Source organism: Gallinula chloropus, assembly GCF_964237585.1.
Source record: "Gallinula chloropus genome assembly, chromosome: 5".
Classification (NCBI taxonomy): Eukaryota; Metazoa; Chordata; class Aves; order Gruiformes; family Rallidae; genus Gallinula; species Gallinula chloropus.
In genome coordinates this window covers 23,883,220-23,899,671 of record NC_140090.1, presented here as the reverse complement: position 1 = coordinate 23,899,671, position 16,452 = coordinate 23,883,220, and the positions used below count along the sequence as shown (strand labels likewise).

The 16,452-nt window shown below is 56.6% G+C and overlaps 1 protein-coding gene across 3 annotated transcripts; it reads right to left on the bottom strand.

The window, feature by feature from the left end:
• Positions 1–11,293: 11,293 nt before the first annotated feature.
• Positions 11,294–13,059, bottom strand: HOXD8 (homeobox D8; the record flags this gene model as incomplete). 3 transcript variants are annotated; one of them, XM_084264332.1, is made up of 3 exons in its annotated part: positions 11,294–11,925; positions 12,516–12,663; positions 12,937–13,059. In XM_084264332.1, the coding sequence occupies 3 exons, from the start codon at positions 13,057–13,059 to the stop codon at positions 11,630–11,632; spliced, it is 567 nt and encodes a 188-aa protein (XP_084120458.1). In that variant the 3' UTR covers positions 11,294–11,629. The 3 variants fall into 3 exon arrangements, with proteins under 3 accessions (XP_084120458.1, XP_084120456.1, XP_084120457.1); XM_084264330.1 differs by having other exon boundaries at positions 12,516–13,059; XM_084264331.1 differs by having other exon boundaries at positions 11,294–11,922; positions 12,516–13,059.
• Between the last annotated feature and the right edge of the window lie 3,393 nt (positions 13,060–16,452).

Genomic DNA, 16,452 nt, shown 5'->3' with positions numbered 1-16,452 from the left:
AACAAAAAAGCGCACTCTGTCTAATGCTCCTGAAACGCATCGTATATTTTAGAGTAAAATACTAATGTTAGGGGTTTCTTTTCTGTAAGCGAATTTTCAACTCTTCTGTTGCGTTGCTATGATATCTTGAAGAGTTATTGTCTCATATAAAATACAAAGCAATCACCTCGGTATCACTAGTACACTAAATAGAGCTTCCCAATATTGTTTTTATTTAAATTTTTTGTTGGTTTTTTGGTAAGGTTTTTGGTTGGTTTTTTTAGATCTGTCCATTCTGAATAGCATTCAGAGGTTGCGAGGACAGTGGCATATCAGCATTTCGACACTAAATATTCCCTTACCGGTCCTTTTCTGTCTCTTTTACATGTGTGAATATATATTAGAGGAGGGGGGGTGGGAAAAAAAAAAAAAAAAAGGTTAGCTTCACATAAGATGTCCCATCAAATTCAGAAATCTCAGGCGAGGAGCAGCCCGCTCATCCCGGCGCTTCCCTGGCCACCTGAGCTCTACCTGTCCATTTTCCCCAGCAAATCTATTCGAGCGGAGCAACGCTGGTACCCCACTTCCACGGAGTTTCCAGGGGCACACAGAGAGCCCGGGCGCGGCGGTGGCAGCGGGGAAGCTGGAAGCGGACTTACTGCGCGCTCCCCCCCCGGCCGGGGGGACCCGGGAGCAGAGGTGCCTGCACGGCGGCATTCCCGCAGACGGTTCCCTGCTAACACTTTCCCGATTACTGCTTCCAGGAATGAAAGCATCTGCACTTGTATGCTCTTAAACTAATTTATGGTGGGAATTATATTTTGGCTTGTCAACTCTCAAGCCATAAAACAAAGTTTATTGGAATCACGTGCTTCTAAATAGCCACTCAGGACCTATCTCTGTGGAACCATAAATAACCTTTAGCTTTAAACTTTTATTCGCTAAATAAAGGTTCGCTGAATCGGTCCTGTAAAACGGGACGGGGTCGGAATAGCGGGGATGGGCGGAAGGTCAGCTCAGCGGCGTTATGCTGGCCTTTTTGAGGAGCGTGTAGTACAGAAAGCTGCTAAGAGGCGACTTAGAGCTCCCCAATTGCTCTTGTGAACGGATCCTGCTGCATTCCAGCCCCGGAGCAGGTTCAAACCTTTCTTGGCATCTTTTAGGGGACAGGGAAGCCCATCGTCAGGAAAAAAACAAACCGGAGAGGTGATTCGGGTTCCCCCTTACTCCCCTGCCTGGCTGTTTATGGCATTTGGGGCAGGCGCCCCTGGAAAATTATTTTGACTCGTTTACCTCGTGAGTTTTTGCTCGGGAAAGCCGTGCCAGGGTCTGCGGGCTCGCCAGGCGCCCGGCGGACCTTTGCAAGGGACCAAACTGCTGAAAATAGCTAGAGCACCAGGCTTTGGGAAGAGAGAAAGTGTGAAGCCTGCCACAATGAGATCTTTGAGGACTGGAAGTTTGAAGAGGGTAATAAAACAATAAAACAGCCTTGGTGTGAAGGGAGCGGGGTGTGAGTTCGCAAATGAGAATTTCAAGGAGCCCCAGCACAGGAAGTCAAATGTCCCAGGCAGTCACACGGCATAAAGGAACACGGGCATCAGCTCCCAATCTATCATGGCTGAGATGAGGAAGTCGGAGCAGCCAGCAGCTCCTGCTCCCTCCAAGGAGGAGCTTGTCCCTTCCCCAGAGGGCGGGGAGTCGCGTCAGCCCCATCGGGGACCGGCCGCGGACAGAGGGACTGGCCGCTCCTCCGCCCCGCGGGCGCGGATGCGCCTCCGCCCAGGGACTCAGCTCTGAAAACCGAGCCAACTTCAGCTCCTTGCTGGATGGTGGTACCAGCTGTCACCAGCTGGGTGGCTTCTGTCTACCGCCAGAGTTAGGTCCCTCCCGATCTACTCTTGGCCATTTCCTACCGAATCTGACTATACAAGTTGCCCAACAGGGGCTGATAAACTCTCAACGCACTTGCTACGTAGCTCAAATCACAGCTGATCAATTCGTTTTCCCCCAGAGAGCGGGAGAGTTAACCCAGGGTTATTTTGCATTCCGCTTTTTCTTGCTCTACGTCAATCATACGGCACCACTTTCGTGCTTTTTTAATGCCCAGAGCTGGGGAACAGCTCTTCCCCCTGTGCCCAGGGAGATGGCGGAGGCAGCGCGTAAGGTGACATTTTAGCCGGAGCGTGTAGTCTGAGAAACTATCTCAGAAAAGAAAGCTTGGGGAATCCGGCCAGGCGCCCCCGAGGTGGGGAGGTGGGGGGAGGTGGACTGCCCTGCGTGGGACTGACTCCTGGGTCACCCCTGCTCCCAGCGCCGGGCAGGCAGGGGGAAAGGGGCCGTACCCCGCGCCCTGCTCGGACACCAGGGCCTGGGTATGGCAGGCGCTGGACCAGACTTCGTGGCAGTCTCCAGTCCCCGATCCCCAAACGTCCGTCCTCCCTGGCCTCAGGGGGAACGGAGGCAGCCGCAAGCAGACAGGGTACCGATCCCCTGAGAAGGTGGGATAAAAGGCTGAGGATTGGGACGTCAGGAGGAAGGTGCAGAGGGGATGATCAAGAAAATGTGGGGAGAACGGGCTGGGACGTCAAGAACCGCGATGCAGAGTGACATGCGTTTGCCCGGGGCCTGGCAGCGGGTGCTGGGTACGGCAGAAGTCCGGTCCTGGCAGAAGGGGCCACGGGTGGGCTATAACCTCTGTGCTGGCATGGGGAGGATAACACCCCTCCCCGTGTGTTTGCTATCGCTTCGGCTCCCTTGGCCCGTCTCGTAGACAAGAGAAACCCACGGATTGGTGGCTGGTTACTGTCCCGCGGGTGCAGGAGGAGAGTTGAGGAGCGAGGCAGGCGGCGTGGCGGTGCTGCGGCCGGACGAAACATCAGCCCCTGAAAAAAAAAAACCCGGGGCGGGAGCGGCGACCCTGGCCGGGCATGTGCTCCGGGCAAAAGTGTCCGGGAGGCTGGGGCTAGGGCAGGTGAGGCTGTGGGATAGTGAGGAGCTGATGAGTGAGATACAACTCCCTGTGATCTAAGGGCAAGATTAATGTTTCTGCAACCGAGTAATTCTAGCCCTGAGATTTTGAAGAGGGAATTAGGAGGATTTTCACATTTCCTATTCTAAAATGCAGATGTGAAAGTTGACTTTGAAGCTCTGGCCAGTTCATTCTCTAGGCTTTTATGCAAGTTCTCATATTCGGGGCTGACGATGTGGAGACGGATAAGATGTGGAATGAAGTAACTCAGTAACAATTGGTTTCCCTCTGGTAATTGTTGCGATAAAAGAGTTGGGGAAATTGAATCGCATGTGTCACTCTCGGTGCGGCTTGACAGATATGAAGACCAGCATCCTACCCTGAGGACCACACCGCCAGAAAATTAGAGGCTCCGTCTCCGACTTTGAAGACCAATCCGGCACCTTGATAGCGTCCAACGCATTATCCCTCTGCTTTTATCATAACCCCGACCTTCCAGCAGTCACCTCACCGCCCATGCCCTCCCCGAGCAGGATGTGGGCATGCAAAGGCCCTTGTTCGCAGCACCCCGCGCCCGCGGGCAGATCCGGCGGCAGCAGAGCCCCGGGGCGGGCAGGGCGGCGGCGAGCCGCGCCTCGACATCAAACGGGGGCAGCGGCGGCGGCACCCCGGGTCCGCGGGGGAAGAGGGCGAGGAGCACGGGGCAGGGAGGGGAGGCCGTGGGCCGTGGGAGAGTCTAGCTGGGGCAGGCAGGGCCCGAGGCGGGGGCGGGGGGGAGGGGTCGGGAGCCGCCAGGGTCATGTCCGGGCACGGGTGGGGAAGATGAAGCCTGCAGGCAACAGGTGAGGAGGAGGCATGGAAATCTGCCTGGCCCCGGCTTGTAGGGGGCAGGAGAGGTGTGCGGCGGCCGGGGGCGCTGCCCGGGGGAAGGGAGCCAGCGGGGAGGAGGGTGCGGGCCGCCACGGTGCTCTGGCACCCACATCAAAGGGGCAAGGAAGGAAGCGGTGGCTGCCCGACATCAAAGGGTGGTCCGGTGACCGGGAGTGCGGCGGGGCACTTGAGGTGAGCCCCGCCGGCACCATGGGGAAGGCGGGGTATACGGAGGGGCGCGCAAGGGCTTGCGGACGCGGGGGGGGAGAGGGAAAATCGGGACCCGGCCGGAGAGGGCTCCGGAGACTCCCAAGAAGTGTAGTGGAGTCTCACCCGCGACCCCCGCCCGCCAGTGGGCCTCTCCCGCGGGTAGGAGGACGGCCGGGGCTCGGGGCTGGGGGCGGCGGGCCCCTCGCCCAGGCAGGGAAAGCGGCCAGGCTTGTCCTACAGCGCCTTCTCCTGGAAGAGGCCGTGGAGACAAAATGGCTGGTGGCGGCGGCCGGGGCCTGCCGCGCCCCCGGCGGCCGCTCCGCGCCCCGGCCCGGCCGTCCCGAGGGCGGGAGCCACGGGCAGGTGACCCCATCCCGGGCCGTCGGGGCGGGCGCCCACCCGCGGGCAGAGACGGCGGACCCGCCTTCGACGGTGGGGCCGGGCGGGCGGCTGGGCTGTCCCCTTCGTCCCCGCACCCTCGCGGGGTCCAGCTCGGGTGGCTCCGGCGTGGGGCACTGCCTGGGCGCTGCGGGCTGCGTCCCCCGCCTCTCACCGCCCCCTCCCCCGCGGGTGATGGGAGGCGAGTGCTGGGTTTGGGCAGAGCCTGCTGCCTCTGAATGCACTTTTATTGCCTCTGGTCTCTGGCAAAGACCCTTCCTCCGCGCCCCGCCCGGCCCCCGCGACCTGCTGCAATGTTTATTGTGCCTCATCTTTTCCTTTCGCTTCCTGTTTTTTCCACTCCCGCTCCAGTAGCATTGAGTGCCGCACTGCAGTAGAGCCGTAAATACCTTTAACAGCTGCCTGCCAACCGAGGGGTGAAATACTGTCTTTGTTCCGATTTTTTTTTCTGCCCCAAGCGCTCATAAAACACCCCGTGAGAATTATATTTGTTTGGGGAAAGAGAAACATTATTGGGAAATAAACCAACCTTCGGGATCTGCTGTTCTTAAAACCGCAAAGCTAACGCGTATTTCTACGCGCAGTCTTATCAGGTTTCCCGAGTCCGCAGTCCACATCGCCTCCCCTCCTTGCAACAAGCTCCTGCCAGACTCGGGGGGAAGAGGCTCCACTTCTCCGCCGGGCAACTTGCAGCAGCTGAGCGGGCTCCCAACCTGACTTCCCACATGGATATGTCAGCCGGCGCCAGCGGTACCTGGGTACTGCCAGGGAGCGCAGGCTGCCCTTTCCTGCTGGGTTATTTTGTGGTGGTGGTTTTTTACTGCCCGTGCGTCAGAGAAGTGTGGGCTAGGGTTCGGCTGTTTACTTTCAACAACAACAACAACAACAAAAAAGAACCATAAATGCTGTGGAACACGTCGGGAAACGAAGCAGGTGTGAGAAACGTGAATATGAATTCTGTTTTCCTGAAAATTACAGCACATCAACACATCTACACACATGCAGGCGCCCACGTTATATAGGTGTATAAATATATATAAAATACAGTCCTTCTGTGTGCCATATATGCGTATACACACATATATAGTTTACGATGAATACTCAAAGACAAAAAGGTATATTTAGGAGCATACGCATACCAATTCGTGCTTCAATGTTAATGGAAGAAATGAAAAGGGAAAGAAAAATGGAGAAAAAACAAGAAAGGAAGGAAGCCGTTTAGGGGGAAAGCAAGCCGAACTCCCTCATAAACCAGTGGGATCATAAATGCACATGTTTATCCGTATGTGTCAGCATATGGACCCGCAGACACACACATGTACATTAGAATTCGTTAGAACATCCTGCTTTTGTTTTCTTCTTTCCCCTCAGGCTACGAATAATTTCAACACAGCTCAAGGACGAGATTTTTCGAAGTTTTTTGAGAGATTTACAGTCAAGCAGCTATAATTACTGTGACACCTAGGAGCGATTCTGAGAATGAAACCTAACGCAATACATACTTTCCAAGTTACTCTTGAAGACTGTTGCTATGATGAAAACGATTCCTCCCAAATAATCCCCAAGTCCTTAAGCAGCGCGGAGCGGTCAGCTAGCGTGAAAAACCAGAGTGTGAGGGACAGGCATCCTACCGCTGGCTGCAGCGGGGCTCGGGCTTAGCAGCCTGGGAAAGTGCTCGGGGATGGATTATGGATTTCTTCTGCGGCTTCAAAATATGTACCTGGGGCACGTCCTACACCTTTCCACCCTCAAAGGCTATCCAGGCATTTTGCTTTACTGTTAAATTAGTGGCTGCTATTGAGGTAAATGGCGATCCAGTAAATTTCTGCAGTGCGATGGCACGGTGCATTTCCATCGCTGACGATGTAAACTCTAGATACCAGGCAGCGGGGTTTCTACTGTGCATTAAATGCACAATCACTTTGGAAATGAAGAGGAGATGTGTGAAATGTCTACGTTCTAAATAATATCCTTCCAAAGAATGTATGTTCTCCAGAGAGGAATGGAAGTGTCGATACATATATACACGTATATAGGTAATACGGGTATATATATATATGCGCATGTATAAGTAACACAGATACAGGTTTTCGTGACTGTTCTATCTCCACTACATACTTTAAAAATAAACCTGGGTAGGGTTGGTGTGCCCCCTTCCCCCCCCCCCCCCCCCCCCCCCAAGAACTCATGCCCCATTTTGCCCCCCATGGCTTCCACGTGGGTAAGTAAGGAGCTGTGCTGCGGGGCGTGCGCTCCCGGTCCGTGGCTCTGCGCAGCCCGCTCCCGCGCTGCCCGGCGAGAAGCCCGGGTCTGGGGCCGCCCGGGCGGCCCGGGCACCAGCCGCCTACCCCTGTGCCTCTCGCCTAGGCGGTCGGAGCCGCAACCCTGGATCATGCACGGTACAGCGGGAGAAGGATGTGCTAAATCGTCCCAGCGGGGCGGGCGGGGGCTCGCGGGGCTGGCCCCGGGCTCGGCCCCCGGCCCGACCGGCTTGGCGGGGCCGCCCCGCGCCCTCCGCCCCCGCGGGAGCACTGACCCTGATTCTCCTGCGAAAACACCTGTTAAGCTTTAAAGTTACGCGACCGCCCTTCCGCTGTGGGGAAAACAAACCAGTGCATCACCACACCGCGCTTCAAACTAGCAGGATGAAAAATATAAATCCCCCCCTCCCGAAAAAACCCCAAACCACAACCCGCGGCAGGAGAGGCTCTGCCTTCCCGCACTGCGCTCCAGACTTCCGCCCCTCGGCGCGGAGGGTTGCCCCGCCATCGCGGCCCGCAGCGCCTTTTCCGCGCCAGACCGCACAACAGCCGCATATAACTCACAACTATTATTATTAATAATAACACCGATTATTACAATAGCAATAACAGCAACAGTAATAATGGCAAGAATAATATTAATACCAATAGTAAAAGCAAGAATAAGAGGGCTACGAGGGAAAGGAGCAGGAGGACGGGGGAGCCGGCGCCGTGCCACGGTGCGGAACGGTGCGCGGTCGCGGAGAACCGGTGGCCAGCCCGAGGGGAGCCGAGTGCTTACCGGTTCGCGGCACTGCCCGCCTGCGGAGGAGCCCGGGAGGATCGCTGTAATCCATTTTGAGCCCGTGTAGCAATCCGAGTACCGGAGGAGATAGCGGCAGCGGGGGCAACAAGCGGAGGGAGAGGAGAGGGGGGCTGGAGGCGGCGCGACGGCGGGCGCAGGGCTCCGCGCATCCCCCCGCGGGAGAGGAGGCGTCAGGGGGACCGGGAAGTGTCAGCGCGGTAGCGGTGGAACCGGCCGCGGGTTTCGGGGAGCGGGACACAAACATGAGGGTGACTGCCATACACCTCAGCCTAGACAAAGGTTAGGAAAAGAGGGGCTGAGGCTCTCTGAAGGCAGAATGCAGGGGGAAATTCGCCAGGGAAATCAGGAAAAGGCCATGAAAGCGCTCGCTGCCTGCACATGACCAGCCGCAGCCAATGACGAGCCCAAATAGGTCATAAAAAGGTCTATTACCAAGTTGTAAATTTTCTTCAAACAAAAAGGAATTTACTGCAATTCCTTGCGGATTTTGCACATACAGCTTCCCAGCGCCATGTTTCTTTCGCCTGCGTGCTGCGCTTTTACTCAGCGCCGGTCCCGCCTGCCCGCGGCCTGCGCGCTGCGGGCGCGGTGGCGGGGCCCCGCGGGCACGGCCCTGGCGTGGGACCTCCGCACGGAGAGCGGAGTGAGCCCCCGCGCAGGGGCCGTGGAGCCACACAAAGGTGGGGGGCGGGGGGGACGGGACACGCAGACACCCCATACCACACTGTGCCGGTGGGTCTGTGTCTCGCCCCAACGAAAGGGGGCTTTACCCGTAATCCCTCCCTTCGTGTGTCCCACCCCACCCCCCCGGCAGCTCCGCCGGGCCCTAAAAGAAAACACATTTTCTTTAGCGCCCACTACTGAAGCCGAAGCCGTCGCAGACCTAAAAATAGTCAGAGCCGCTTCCTCTTCTAACCCCCCCCCCGCCCCCTCCCCCGCCCCAAGAAGTGCGCGGTTCCCTCCGGTTCCGCAGGGTGCTGTCATAGCACCCAGGCTGCCCGCAGCCTCTCTGGGCGGACCTGCCTCCACCCCCCGAAAACATCTTCCCGGAGGCGTTCGGACATGGGGCACCAACGGGGAAAATCCGATTCTTAGAAAGTGCTCGAAAAGACTAAAACCGCCCTCCATGCCCACAGGGAACGCTCGGCTCGGAGATGCAATATCGTGGGTGTTTCCTGCTTAATTTTTGTTTCAGGGAATAGCCGGACCCCTCCATCAGTGGCCTCCGCGTTGCTTGTACCTGCCTCCAAAACAGAGCTAACAAACTTAACCACTCCTAAAGCTGTAAAGTCTGTTTAGCACGCTGCTTCAGGCAATCGCACGCCCGTGAATATCGTGTCCTTCGGCCAAGGCACCAGCACCTTTATCGGGGGCTAGACGTGGGAAAGGAGCAATTCCGCGGAAACGAAAGGCGCGGCACCTCCGCGCTGCACAGGCGGCCTTTCGCCGCCGCTCTCGCCGCGACCCACGACGGCTTTTCCCTGTCAAAATACCACTGCCTGCTCCTGAGTTCTATGGCTCCGGTTTTACCGGGGTGTTACTGACCGCCAGAGCCAATTTTTGTCTCGCTTTTCTTTCCTAAAATTTTTTTTCCCTTTTTAAATTAAGCCTCCAAGTAAGAACGAAGGGGTGATTCAGCTGCCTGGTTATGGGGGAAATACATTAACAACTACAGCGATTGTTGTTGGTTTGTGGTTGGTTTTGTTTTTCCTTTCTCCTTAATAAATAAGACAGGAACGATCCCAGTTACCACTAGGCCTCCCCAAATGATGTGTGCACAAGGAAGCCAGCTTTTGCCTGCGTGGCTGCGTTCCCAGTCGGCCCTGGGAGAGCGACGTTAACGGAAACTTCGTCAGTAATATTTTAATTTTATTCTCTTTGTCTTGAAATGAAAAACAACTAGGGCAGCAGCTCTTTCCCGGACAAATATTAGCCTAGGAAGTGCTCGGCTCGGATGCGAAGGTCTCCGTTACGCGTTTCCCTCCGCCGGCAACCCGGCTCGGACCCCGCTGCTCTCAGCCGCTGCCGCAAGCGCAGCGGAGGCAAAAAGACACGTTCCTTGCCCGGAGACCCAGCGTGCCGGAGGCACTGGTAGAGGGTATTTTAAAAACCAAAAACAACAGGCCACTGTTTTCCCTAAAGCTACCGCTACCTGCCCCACATCTTTCCCGGACACAGGGGATACCGGTGTACTTATGCAAATCCATGCAGCAAAATGTTTACTTCATGGCTTTGCTGCAGTGTCCCCGCATTTACAACCTTTAACCAATTACGCGATTAAAAAAAACCCAGAACAATAGCTCCGCTTGCTTGTGCCTCCCTCTAGAGCTGGCGCTTTGCAGAAGTGGAAACGTGCCTGGCTCGGTGGCGGACGGGGGGAAGAGGAAGGGAAACGAAATGAACTAAACCCGCTGGACAAATCCCGACCCCGGGCACGGCGGTTCCCGCCGGGACGCGTCCTCTCCCGGGAACGGAACAGCGGGTGCGGGACGGGCCCCAGCGCCGGGCGGGCATGGCGGCGGCCGGCACCTCCCGATGCCCCTGGATGTGAGTTTCCGAACGGGGCCGTGGCTCTGTCCTTGCTCGTTTCTCGGGCAGATAATAAAATTTTGTCGTGTTTGTCGCAGCGGCTGGGGCGTCTCTGCGGTTCCCTTCGCGGAACCATCACTCACGGAGGCGTGAGGCGGCGGTGGAGGGAAAAATGACGAAGAAATCTTGGTGGGGATTTATACCTCATACCTCAGCCCTCTGCCTGCTGTTCCTAAAATGGACTGCTGTCGGTCGCCCTCTCAGATACCGCGGTCTGCGGGACCCCTCCGCGGAGCGGGACAAAGGGGAGGGAGGGGAGAGGCGAAGATAAATTAAACCGTTTTACTGATCCGAGCGGAATGCTCTTGCCGTGCCGCGGCGCACCGCTGGGAAACGCACACAAATATATTGGGGGGGGGGGGGGGGGAAGAGCCTTTTTTTCCCCCCATTTGTTCATCCCTGGGTAGCACAGACCGTTACAGTCGCACGCAAGACCACAAAACCTTCTCATTCCTATTCTAGGGCAGGCTAGGCCCGGCTTGGCCACGGTTTGCACGCCGGGGTTGAAAACTCTCGGGGCCGGCGAGGGCACGGCGTGTTCCCCGGTCTCTTCTCCCCCGACCCAGGCTGGTAGCGGACGGCTCCACGGAGCAAAGGGTTTGACGGCAACAGCCCCCTCCCGCCCCACAGCCCCCCCCCCCCCCCCCCCCCCCGCACGGGTAAGGCGAAGGCTGGGCTCAGGCGCACACGTCGAGGGGGATCCCAGGGCCAGAACGTGGGTTTAGCCTGCAGGAAGGGCCGCAGCCCCCGTTGGGCGCTGCTTTAAGCCCGGCCTGGAAAAGCCCCTGGCCAGCGGCCTCCGAAATGTCGGTGGCGGTGGCAAGATGTGCAGGCGTCAGGGATCGATAACCAGGTTTTGTATCCGATGCTGCATTCCCACAGAAACACCCAGCGTCGAAGGAAGGACGAGGGAAAGTCGCAGGAGAGTTAGACCTGACACGGAGAGGCTCTGAAGGTTACTGGAGGAATGGATTTGCAAAAAGGATTATCAGGAACCCGATACATTTTATATTTGAATAATTTTTGTTTATTTTAATCAAATATCAATAGCATAAGGTTAAATATATTTCTAAAATCTTTTCTTCAAATTTATCAAATTTATTTAATTTACTTGACATAAGAACAAGAATTAAAATAGTACAAGTGCACTTGTGTTGATTAATAAAGCATTGTTAATTGTCTTGCTTATTGACATTTATTATTAGGAAGTTTATGTCGTTTCCCGCAATCACCGTCTTTTAAGATTGGGAGGAAAAAAACCCCAAAGCATGTCTATATATAACATTAGAAATGTATCGCTACAAACTCTGTATCAAATTTTCAAACGAAGTAGATGGACTGTTAAATCTAGAGATTGTTCCGGATACGGTTAAAAACAAAACAAAACCACAAACAAGTGAAACACCCGAAGCAGAGACCCGTCAAGCGGAGGGACGCGGGGCCACTCGTCCCACGGCGGGACCACGTACAGGGGGAAAAGGGCCGACATGTCGGGCTATGGCGCGAGTTATTTTTTATAGCCTTTCTCAAAGGCTTTCAGGGCAAAATTTAATTCGTCTGGCCTTCAGCTCTGTCTTCTTCCAGATCATGTGCTTCCTTTTTGGCCTCCCCTTCCTTTCCCTCTTGTCTGGAAGCGGGGAATTTGTCCTTGTTGTTCTCTTTTTTCCATTTCATCCTCCTGTTCTGAAACCAGATCTTTACCTGCCTCTCGGTGAGTCCTAGTGCGTGGGACACCTCGATCCTCCTCTTCCTGGTCAGATAGGGGTTAAAGAGGAACTCCTTTTCCAGCTCTAGAGTCTGGAATCGACTGTATGTTTGTCTTCCTCTCCTCCTACCCGGCGCTGCTGTTTAAAACAAAAACACAGGGTTTTGGAGCTTGGTGTGGTCGTTCACAACAAGGCGCAGGCAGGGAGGGAGAGCTCGAGTTCCTCTGGAGATCCCTCGAGAAAAGCCCCGCAGAAGTGCAGGGGGAGAAAGCAGAGGGCACGGAGGGGTCCGCAGCTTTGCACACAAATGCGGGGGAAAAGCGATAGCAGATGCAAAAACCGCCTGAGGCTCTCCCCCCGAGTTGGGGTTTACAGAGTTTACGGGGTCACTTTATTATCTATTAACTGGCACAACCCCCCCCCCAGCCCGGCACCCTTCCCGTTCAGGCAGCGGCAAAGGGAAGCCGGGCGAGCGTGTCAGCTGCGCCTCTGTGTCCGAGTGGCGACTTTAAGGCTACTCTTGGGGTGGCAGCCGCCTTCTGCAGAGGTCCTGTTTTCTTACTGTATCGCTTTATTATCGCAAGCCACCGCGGAGATAGGAATCGCAGGGAGAGAGGCAGGGAGAGAGGGAGGCAGAGGCAGGGAGCGAAAGGCAGCGAGAAAGAAGGAGGAAAAGAAAGTTTCGAACTCAGACGTGAGATGGAAGCAAATTTTTGACTGTGTCCAACCTTGTGGTCTCATCCAGGGAAACATTTGAGCAGGAGACGAGCTCTGATTTAAGTGGTCTGGTTCCTCGCCAATATTAGCACGGGACGATTTACAGTCAGGATATTGTACCAGCTCGGCCTCTTGCTGTGTCGTAAAAATCTGCTGTCTCTGTAAGTTATCGTATCCGTAAAATTTAGCGGGCTCCCCGTGACAGGTAACCCCGCTGCAGGGGGCAGGAGGCGGAGGCGCGGCGGGGGGAGGAGGAGGCGGCTGGTAGGCGGCCGTGGGGCTCCCCCCGGCCGAGTGGTAAAAGTCCGCGGCCGCGCCGCCGCCGCCCCCCGCCCCGCCGGGCGCGGGGTGCGGGAAGCCGCCGACGGCCGCGCCGTTCCCGTAGAGCAGGGCGGCGGCGGCAGCGGCGGCGGCGGCGTGGCGGCCGCTCACCTCGGGCGCGAAGTGACAGTCGTAGTACGGGGGATTGATGGGCTCCCCCGCCGCCGCCGCCGCCGCAGCCGCCGCCGCCGCCTTGTACTTGGAGTAGAGCGGGTTGACAAAGTAGGAGCTCATCGGGGAGGGGGCAGCGGCGGGCGGGGGCGCGGGCGCGGGCACGGGGCGCTGCTCCCGCCGCCGCCGCCGGTGCCTCTACGCCGCGCTCATGCCGCCGGCCGCCGCTCGCCCGTGCGCTCCCCGCTCCTGCTCTCCGTGTATGTGGTGACCAGGACTGGAATATAATCGCTCCCAAAATGACCTGCCTCACTGCTTTTACTATTTCCTATTAGGCACACAGCAGCCCGCGCACGCACACGCGCACACACACACACGCGCACACACACGCTCATGAGCTCAGGGGGGACTTTTGGCTTCAGTTTACATGTGCCGCTCCTCAGGCAAGAAAAAAACCCGGCCCAGCCCTGCCCGGATCCACCCCAGCCGCGGCGCCCCTGCTCCCCCCGCGGTGCGCGCTCGCCAGGAGCCGCCGAAAACCCCCGCCGCGCCGGGGCGAGGCGGCCGCGCGGATCCCGCGCGATAACCGCGGGCGCGCTGCCCGGGGCGACGCCGCCGGGACCGCCCAGACTGCGCTGCCCGGGGCTCCCGGCCGCGGCTGAGCGCTGAAGCGCGGCCTGCACCTCCGGCCGTGAAGGGCAGAGGCCCGCCGAGGGAGCTCGGTGCCCGGCGCAGGGAGCTGGGGGTGTCGGCGAGGGCAGGTGGGGGCGTCCGAGGCACCCGGGCCCCAGTGCCAACGGCCCCTGCGGGTCATTTCCTTGCAGGCGAGCAGAGAGCTGGGAAATGAGATGCACATTCACCCTTGACGCCGTGCACGCATGGCTGAGGCTCCAGGTTAATTGATACTTAATGGAAATCATGCCTATGAATATACTTTCCATCATTTCACCCTTGGTGGACGTCATTACCGAGGCAGAGAGAGGGAGGGAAAAAAAAAAAAAGGTAAAAAAAAAGAAGTGCGGGTGAGCGGTTAGTATCGCTCGGGGACGCGGTCCGAAATAAGTGAGCCTTGTTCTCCGGAGGAAAGGAAGGAAGGAAGGAAGGCGCTGCCCGGCAGGCTTGGCGCTGCCCGGGCTCCTCGGGCCGGCCGCCCCTGCGGGTTACCGCCTGCGCGGGCCCTGCTCCCTGCGCTCCGAGGAGCACCAGCTGCAGTCCGTTCTTCCCCGCTTCGTTCTGCAGTGGGGAGCAGCCTTTCGGACAGACACCCCCAGGAGCTCGAGTCCGCCCTGTTTTGAAGAGACGAAAAATTTAGGTGAAATGTAATACGGGCCCCGCCAGAGCCACGTGTGACCGTCTGGTGTGAATCGACAAAAAAAGTCTTGTGGTTACATAAAAGGCATCACAGGCTCCTTCTCCATCACACTCTGCTCCCAACGCCACCTCCATGCCAGTTAACTCGCTTTGTCGGAGAGACCAGCTGGGCTGCCCCGCTCATGAGCGCCTGAACGGGTCCTGGGCCCGCACAGCCAACCGGCCCGGCCAGAGGCCCCGCGGCCCGGAGAACAAGCCGTTGGGAAGCTGGCGGAGGCCCAGGCCCGAGGCCGGGCGGGGTGGGAGAGCGAGGCCCGGCCGGGGGGTGGGGGGGGAGGCACAGGGATTTTTGGTGCTGCAGGGACAGACAGCAGCGAAATCCCATCGTAGAACAGCAAGAAGTCAGAAGGCCATGCCAGGCAGGGAGGGAGCGGTGGCACAGAAACACCGCTTCACCCTGCGGAAGGGCGCGGAAGCGCAGTGACTGCTCCCCGCTTCCGCGCCGGGCCAGCCCCCCGCCTCTCCACATGCTCATCCCGTCTGGGAGCCAGCCCTGCGGAACAGCATCGCCACCCGCGTGGGACCGCGGTACCAGCAGTGAACCCGTAGTTCACCCAGGCCGGGAGGCGCGGAAAGCGCTGCGCGTTCCGCGGAGCGCTGCGCGGAGAGCGGGGCGCGGCGCCGGGGCTAGAGTGGAGCGCGGGCGCCCTCTGGCGGCGCTGGGCGGCGGCGGCAGGCAGCGCCCTCCCACTCCGCGCTGCCTGCGCGGCCCGCGGCTCCGCCGGCCACGCCACCGGCCGGTGGTTCCGCCAGAAACCCAAACGGCCCCATCAAAGTCCCCGTGCCACTGCGCGACACCGGCGCGGCTCCGCAGTCGCAGTCGTCCGGCGGGGCGCTGGGTGATGAGTGGCTCTTCCTTTGCTCTCTGGTTTTGGGCTGCTTTTCTTCCGCTTTCTTTCTTTCTTTCTTTTTTTTTGGGGGGGTGGGGGTGGGGTGTGGGGTCCGTCGGCGTTTACACTGCCGTTTTCTTAGCACATTTCGGTGACCCTCTTTTATTTTTTTGCCAGTGCTATAATTAACTACATACAAAGAATGCGCCGCGTTTACACATGGCAGCCAGGAAAGACGCCTGGGCTTTGAAGACCGCTGCTATCGCGTTTTCGATCGTGTTTCCCCACATATTGCACCACGATTTCTCCATGTGTGGTAGTTTCGGAGTTATACGGGTTTTTGTCTTGAACATGCTATTTTGTTTGCCCGTGCATTTATGTATTTATGGATTGATTTATGTAAACGAAAGTAAAGATGAATCTTTGTTCACCGCCCCCTTCATCACACACGCCTGTGAATTATTCGGTATAATGCGTGTGTGTGTGCACGCGACTGTGCATATGTACAGACATATATTAACACAACCAATGGGTAGGAATTAAATTATCCTTCAGCTTGACACTAAAAGTAATTTCCGTGGAAGAACTGCTTTTCGTCCTTCAAGACGTTTGGTTTTCTCTCTGCCATTTTGAAACAAACGCACGCAATATTGGAAATAGGTAAACAAGGGGAGAGGGAGGGGGGAGGAGGAAAATAGGCAATGTATAATCTGTAAATCTACCCGAGATAAAAATATTCTAAATGATGGCGTAGGCTTGGTGGCAATTTCTTACCAGAGCCTCTGTTAGAATCGACATAATAGAGTGTTGTGTTGCAAGAGTATTGTTTACGTGTCGGTAGATATAGATCGGCTCCTTCCATGGTTATTTTCGAAAATATGGAGGCTAACATCGTAGCATTCGTCGCAGTAGAATATCCAATAAAATCCATTTCAACAAATCAGTGGACTTTGTACAATGTCTCAGTTTTGTGACCTTCGGGTCTTTTTTGAGTCTGTTGCCTTGGTCCGACGCTGACATATTGAAATTTATAGTCCAAGATTTTAAGACCTAGTTTGTCTGCATTTTTTTACTTCCCCCCCCTCAACAAACACAAACATCAAAATAAGGTGGTTTCAAAGAAAAGCGCCATAGCATATCGTAAACTCATTAGGTCCAGACGTCTAGCCATCTCAATGGTTTTATTATACCACGGTTCTTCCTGTTTTAAAAGAATTATAGGTATCTTCTCCACAATGGATGGGAAGCAATGCAACACCTTTTCCTGGCACTGCATGCTTTTTCTTTTTTTTTTTTTTCTTTTTTTTTCTTTCTT